The sequence below is a fragment of the Triticum aestivum genome, chromosome 7A (genome assembly GCF_018294505.1).
Source record: "Triticum aestivum cultivar Chinese Spring chromosome 7A, IWGSC CS RefSeq v2.1, whole genome shotgun sequence".
NCBI lineage: Eukaryota > Viridiplantae > Streptophyta > Magnoliopsida > Poales > Poaceae > Triticum > Triticum aestivum.
In genome coordinates, this window is record NC_057812.1 from 144,313,420 (window position 1) to 144,320,929 (window position 7,510).

General features: G+C 50.8%; 2 protein-coding genes across 2 annotated transcripts; both read left to right on the forward strand.

The window, feature by feature from the left end:
• The first annotated feature begins 435 nt into the window (after nt 1-435).
• LOC123151968 (transcription factor TCP15) lies at nt 436-1,780 on the forward strand. The gene has a single exon (XM_044571586.1). It carries the CDS (start codon nt 436-438, stop codon nt 1,114-1,116), a length of 681 nt encoding a protein of 226 aa, XP_044427521.1. The 3' UTR covers nt 1,117-1,780.
• Nucleotides 1,174-1,949, forward strand: LOC123151967 (transcription factor TCP15). The gene has a single exon (XM_044571585.1). It carries the CDS (start codon nt 1,174-1,176, stop codon nt 1,633-1,635), a length of 462 nt encoding a protein of 153 aa, XP_044427520.1. The 3' UTR covers nt 1,636-1,949.
• Nucleotides 1,950-7,510: the final 5,561 nt, after the last annotated feature.

The following is a 7,510-nucleotide window of genomic DNA, read 5'->3' on the forward strand; positions in this document are numbered from 1 at the left end:
TCTCTCTCTCTCCACCTTCGCTCCCCTTCCCTATCATATGCTCCTCCCCCTCCTCCAGCCATCGTCTTCCCTGCAGCGCACAGACGAGGCACACCCACCAAAACACCATAAAATAGTGCTTGTTGATTGATCTCCACGGGCGCCCATCTCTCTCTCATCATCATACTACCATATGAAAAATATTTCTCGCCAACCTAGCTAGAGTGTTTCCCTAACAGCTAGCTCCCCCCCCTCTCTCTCTCTCCTGTTCGATCTCTTTCTCACTCTTAGCGCCGCCGCCGCCGCCACCACCGCCGTCCCCACATCACCTAACCAGCTGAGCAAAACCCCACAAGAACAGCTCGGTACGTCACCGAACCCACCGCTCAACTTCCCCCAACCAAAAGACAGCACCGTGTGTTCTCGTGTGTATATGTCTATGGCCTAATCGAGACCATGGACGTTACCGGGGACGCCGGTGGAGGTCGCCGCCCCAACTTCCCCCTGCAGCTCCTCGAGAAGAAGGAGGAGCATCCGTGCTCCATCTCCCCGGATGCTGGGCTCGGGACGAATGGGTCGGCGACGGGGGAGCTGCAGGTGCGGAAGGCGGCACCGCCTAAGCGGACCACGAGCAAGGACCGGCATACGAAGGTGGACGGGCGCGGCCGCCGCATCCGGATGCCGGCGATCTGCGCGGCGCGGGTGTTCCAGCTGACGCGGGAACTGGGGCACAAGACGGACGGCGAGACCATCGAGTGGCTCCTGCAGCAGGCGGAGCCCGCTGTGATCGCGGCCACCGGCACAGGCACCATCCCGGCCAACTTCACATCTCTCAACATCTCCCTCCGCTCCTCCGGCTCCATGCTCTCCACCATACCCGCCCACCTCCGCGCCGCCGGCCTGCCGGGGTCTCGCTTTGGAGGTGGCCCACGGGCGGACGCGTGGGACCGCTTCGTCGGTCTCGGGTTCGGCGGTGGCCTCGAGAGCCCGGCCTCCACCACCACCTCGTCGTCGTCCCCGCTGCTGCTGAGCTTCCACTCCGGAAGCGTCGGCCTCGACGTTTCGCCGTCGTCGGCGACGGCTGCGGCCAACACGGAACTGTCCAGGAAGCGGCGTTGGGAGCAAGAAATGCAGTAGCAGCAGCAACAACATCATCACCACCAACAGCAACAGCAGCAACAGTACCAGCAACAGATGGCCGGGTACACGCAGAGCCAAATGCCGGGCACTGTGTGGATGGTGCCGACGAGCAACGCCCAGGCCGCCGGAGCGGCGCCTGCCGGTGGCGGCGAGTCGATCTGGACGTTCCCGCAACCCGGGAGCGGCGGCGGCGGCGGCTCGGCGACCGTGTACCGCGGCGTGCCGAGCGGGCTACATTTCATGAACATCCCCGCGCCGATGGCAGTGCACGCGCAGCAGCTGGGACTCGGCCAGGCCGGCGGCGGCGGATCAGCAGCAGCGGGCGAGGGGCACATGGGGATCCTCGCCGCGCTCAACGCGTACCGTGGGCAGCATGCAGCGGCGTCGGAGGTCACCGTGGCGGGGCACAATGGAGCAGCTGAAGGGACTACTCACCATCAACATCAGAATCAGCATCAGCATCTGCAGCACGGGGGTGGCGAGCCGAACGAGAGCATGAGCGGCAGCGACTCGTAGGACTTCGTGACCGCTGGTCCGTTCGACAGCTTTGGCTTACCAATTTTCGTCTTTGGATTTGTTCTTCTTTGGTTTGTTTCTGTTCTTGACTCGATCGCTTGTTATGGCTTTGTTCCTTCTCCAAATTCTTGCACGGTTCATACGATTGCAACTTGCATTTCATTGCATCAGGGCAAATTATTTGCTATAAAGTCTCTGCAAGCAGCGAGATAGGTGGATCGCCAAACGATCTAAAGAACTTTCTTTTTCTCTCTTTTTAATTTGTATCCTCCGGATCTTGCCAATTAGGGTTTAATACAAATTCTTGGAGAGAAGAGAAATTATGCAAAACATGGCCGCCATTAATTCTGCATGCTTGCTACTCCCTCCGTCTTATAATATAATAACGTTTTTTAAACTAAGAGGGAGCAATAAGCACGGAGCAGCAATTTTTTTGGCACGCCAGTTGATTCCTCCCCACACACTGAACCTAGCTAGGCCCGAGAAAGGGGTCGCGACGTCCAGACTAGGGCTCGATAATAGTGGATTCAGCAGGAACTTAAACAACTCGTCATTCATTTGTCGATCAATTTGAAACCTTAGTGTCAAAAGGTCCTTTCATGAATCTATGGAAGGAAAACCACCTCTGACTTCACCAAGTCTCCCTTTCTTTGGTCGAAGGCTTTAGGTCAAGATCCTTTTTCCTATCTATTGAAGATGCAAAGAGAGATGCTTCTTCCTCTTCAAGTTGGAAGCGCAAGAAGAAATGTTGTAAATAGGAGTTCCATCTATCACACACTCACCCCACACTCCAACTAACTTCAACATCCATACTCAGCTAGGAGGAAGGTGCCAACGAGACGGAACCAATGACGACGTGATAGGCCATAGAGGCAAGGCGAAGCCTTGATTGGTTCGGGTGCAGGGTGGTAGCTGATGTGGAGTACGATGGGGTTTAGAGGGAAGGTCGGAAGGCGGCGGAGGCTTGACTTATTCGGGTGCCGCGGTGTGGGGGTGCAGGATGGTCGCCGACGTCGAGTACAGTAGGATTTAGAGGGAAGGTCGTGGCGGCGGCGGCGAATCTGTCGGGTTGGTGGGTGCGGTGGCGCAGATTGATGCCGTCCACAGGTGTCGACGGCAAGTGGTCAGGCCAGAATCGGAGGGTGGCACTTCTTGAAGGAAGAAGAAGGCATCTGTACCGTTGGATGGAGATCAGAGGAAGGAGGGGAAAGTGATTGATTGAACTGTTTTTTTTTCTTCTGGCAACTAATAGATAGTCGGCCCCTTCATTGTCCGAACTCCACTGGAGAAGCTACAGTGGCATTAACAAATATGCATGGCTGCCATGCCAATGCCATTGCCCAGCACTTTGTACTCTTCTCTCGTCCAACCGTAAAGCATATTACGTATGTACTATCTTCGTCCTGGTTTTTTAGTCTTCTTTATATTTTATGTCAAATTTTGATTATTAGAGATACAACTAAAAAATATTAATACATGTCACAAAAAATTATATCACCGGATTTGTATTTTTTTTATAACATGCATTAATATTTTTCTAAAGGTCCTTACAGTTCACACGTTAAACGTAGGCTGTCCTCTCCGTGAGGGCTCCGCGCTAGCTTTGTCTAGGAAAACCACTACACCATCACCGTCGACGTTTCGATGTCAAGGGCTGGCTAGAATGTAGCTAGGGTGGTGTAATCTCTTTGTTCGGTTCGAACTGTGCCGGCATCTATATACCTAGTAAAAAGGCCCCTTTGGTTTGAATGCATATGAGCGCGGCCGGTACCGCCCCACTGTAGCACCACCAGCGAAGCGTGCCAAAAAACGGAAGGAGGCGCGGTGCAACAGTGGCGCCCAACAGTAGCGCGCACCGAGCGAGCCGGGGCAACGCAGTACTACGTACGCCCATGAAATAATTGCCAAAGCTACAGCGCCAGCGGATTAACCCGGCCATCGCCACCGACGATTCCCGCACGCACGTACTCATCGTCCTTGCATTACGGCGCGCGCGGGGAGCAGGAGCTCGCCCGGTCGACGGTCTCGCGGCCCGGAGAAGGAGCCGTGTACGTGCGAGTGATGGACGCGCGCGCGCGGGGATGCAGGCGGTCCGTGCGCGCGCACGGGACGGGAGCGGGATCGGGCGACAGGCCCACGCGCGGGCTGCTGCGGCTGCCCTGCGACTTACCCCATATGTAAAGCTGCTCGTGGGGGTGGTCCTCGCTGCGCGCCAGGGTTGCCCTTATTGTCGCCCCGCCACGGGCCCGGGTTGAATTGCCGCTGCCTACGGGTGTGTACGTACGTACGCGAGTAGACGACCCACCCCTGCTCGATCGGCTGCTCCGGCTACGCGCCACATGCACGGTACGTCCACGCGCCACAGCCCACATGCACGGTACACGGACGGACCAGCGCCCTCGTGAGATCTAGCAGCGCAGATATACCGTCGACAGCCCGGCACGTACGTGCGCAGTGCAAGTTGCGCGCGCGCGCGCTTTGACCGCGTGCGTGCGTGCGGTGGACTAGGACAAGACGAAAAGCGCGCGTGGGGACTGTATTGTTTTGAGTTTCGACGTCAGTACATCACGCTCGCACCAAGTAGCTACAGTCTCCGTTGAAAAGTAAGCAAGCGAATTAACTTACTGACAAAACTGACTGGTAGATCGATGCATGCAGCTAGACAGCTAGTAGCTGGCTAACTATTCATCCATAATTCATGTGTGGCCATTGATGGGGGATTTGGCGATGGATCGAGCGGGATATGATGATGGGTTTAACTGCAAACATATGTTCAGTCCCAGTCCTTGGATGGGCGGGATGATGCATGGGCATGGCCGCATAATTAGCCACAACGCGGCCGGGCTGCGCATGCAGTGTGCAGGTGGGAAAAGAGAGAGCTAGCTAGCGCTGCAGGATGAGGCCAATAACGTGCTGGAGCTGTCGGTTGTTCCCTGACCCAAATTGGAGCCCCTCACATGTTGGGCTGATTGGCCGCATTGAGTGCCCTACCCTCCCTTCCTATACCTAAGCTAATGGCCCTGCCTTGTGCACCTGTTGCTTCAGTGCCCGGCCATAACCACATGACGTGTACAATATCCTCTTCGCTCACCCTTCCACAACCAGTGCTCAACCGATCCTCTCAAACTTACATTGCTAAGTTGTTCGACACCTCCTTAAACCCAACCCATATCTAAGGCGAATATGGGGAGGTCTGGGCACGGCCTGATGCGTCCGTCCACTAGTAGAAAAAGATCCTAATGTGAAGCACATTAGTCTCGGTTTTTAACTGAACCAGCACTAATGTGACCATCAGTGCCGGTTCCAACAGTTAGGCGGGCGGTGCTCATTAGTACCGATTCGTGGCGAACTTTTAGTACCGGTTCATGCCACGAACCGGTCTAAAGAGGTGGTGGCAGGCTGTTATCAGGCCGGGGCTCCACCAGAACCTTTAGTACCGGTTCATGTCACAAATCAGTACTAGAATTTCTTAGTTGATTCATTTTGTAGCGGTTTTTTAGTCCCACCTCACCAAGCGAGAGGGACTCGCAACGGTTTATAAGCCCTGAGTGCAAAGACGAGGAACGACGATAAAGGAGAGGCGCAATGCTCACCTGCACGTTGCTTAACTTCAGGCCTTGAGGAAATGGTAGACTGCACGGAGCTGTGTGTCCTTTCTCAAAGGCTGAAGCTAAACAGTGTGCAGGTGAGCATTGCGCCTCTCCTTTATTTGTTTAACTTATTACGACTCCATAGCATGTGCTAAAATGTTGAGAGGGTTACTGCAAAAATTGGATGCACTTCGTGTACAAACTGGACAATCTCTTTCGAAATATCAGGGTATCAAACGAAAACTCATCTGTTACAAAGGCATTTTATTTTTTAAAACTTATTACAACTCCAGACTTTTTGTGCGCTCAGTATGCACCATTCAAAGTTGGACTTCTCACGGCGACCCCCACTAGTGCATGTGTCACTATTTTTCTCTGCTCTATCTCACCTACACTGGTCTATAATTTACTGCGTTTATTATGCATCATTCAAAGCCACGTCATCAACTTTCAACCATTTCTGCCTTCATTTGCTATTTTTCATGCATTTAATGATTTGTTTTGATCTAAATGACCCTGAAATTGAAAAGCACTACCAATGAACTCTGGAAAAGTTGAAACTTGGCATGGTATCATCATTTCACCCACATAGCATGTGCTAAAAAGCTGAGAGGGTTACGGCAAAAACTGGATGCGATTCGTGTACAAACTGGACAATCTCTTTTGAAGTATCAGGGTTTCGGACGAAAACTCATCTGTTACAAAGGCATTTCAATTTTTTTAAACTTATTACAACTTCAGACTTTTTGTGCGTTCATTATGCACCACTTAAAGCTGGACTTCTCACGGCGACCCCCACTAGTGCATGTGTCACTCTTTTTCTCTGCTCCATGTCACCTACACTGGTCTATAATTTTGTGCGTTCATTATGCACCATTCAAAGCTGGACTTCTCACGGCGACCCCCACTAGTGCACGTGTCACTCTTTTTCTCTGCTCCATCTTACCTACACTAGTCTATAATTTTGTGCGTTCTTTATGCACCATTCAAAGCCACGTCATCAACTTTCAACCCTTTCTGCCTTCATTTGCTATTTTTCATGCATTTAATGATTTATTTTGAGCTAAATGACCCTAAAATTAAAAGGCACTACAAATGAACTCTGAAAATGTTGAAACTTGGCATGGTATCATCATTTCACCCATATAGCATGTGCTAAAAAGTTGAGATGGTTACAGCAAAAACTGGATGCACTTCGTGTACAAACTGAACAATCTCTTTCGAAGTATCAGGGTTTCGAACGAAAACACATCCGTTACAAAGGCATTTCATTTTTTAAACTTATTACAACTCCAGAATTTTTGTGCGTTCATTGTGCTGAAATTGTAAGTAGCAGAGTAGTTTGATAGCAAGGTAATTTGTAACGAGCAAGTAACGATGGTAGTAACAAAAGTGCAGCAAGGTAGCCCAATCCTTTTGAGACAAGGGACAGGCCAAAATGGTCTCTTATGATAAGCAAAGCGTTCTTGAGGGTACACGGGAATTTCCTCTAGTCACTTTCATCATGTTGGCTTAATTCATATTCGGTACTTTGATAATTTGATATGTGGGTGGACCGGTACTTAGGTGTTGTTCTTATTTGAACAAACCTCCTACTTATGATTAACCCTCCCACAAGCATCTGCAACAAAAAGTATTAAGAATAAATTCTAACCATAGCATTAAACTTTTGGGTCCAATCGGTCCCTTACGGAATAGTGCATAAACTGGAGTTTAAGCTTTTGTCACTCTCGCAACCCATCATCTAATTGCTACTCCACAATGCATTCCCTTAGGCCCAAATATGGTGAAGTGTCATGTAGTCGACGTTCACATGACACCACTAAGGGAATCACAACATACATACTATCAAAATATCGAACACCTATCAAGTTCGCATGATTACTTGCAACATGATTTCTCCCGTGACCTCAAGAACAAAAGTAACTACTCACAAATGATAAACATGCTCATGATCATAGGGGTATTAAATAGCATATTGGATCTGAACATATAATCTTCCACCAAATAAACCATATAGTAATCAACTACAAGATGTAATCAACACTACTAGTCACCCACAAGAACCAATCTATAGTTACAGTAACAAGATTGAACACAAGAGATGAACTAGGGTTTGAGAGGAGATGGTGTTGTTGAATATGTTGATGGAGATTGCCCTCCCCAAGATGGGAGAGTTTGTTGGTGATGATGATGACGATGACTTCCCCCTCCGGGAGGGAAGTTCCCCCGACACAATCACTCTGCCGGAGGGCAAAAGTGCTCCTGCCCAAATACCACCTCGA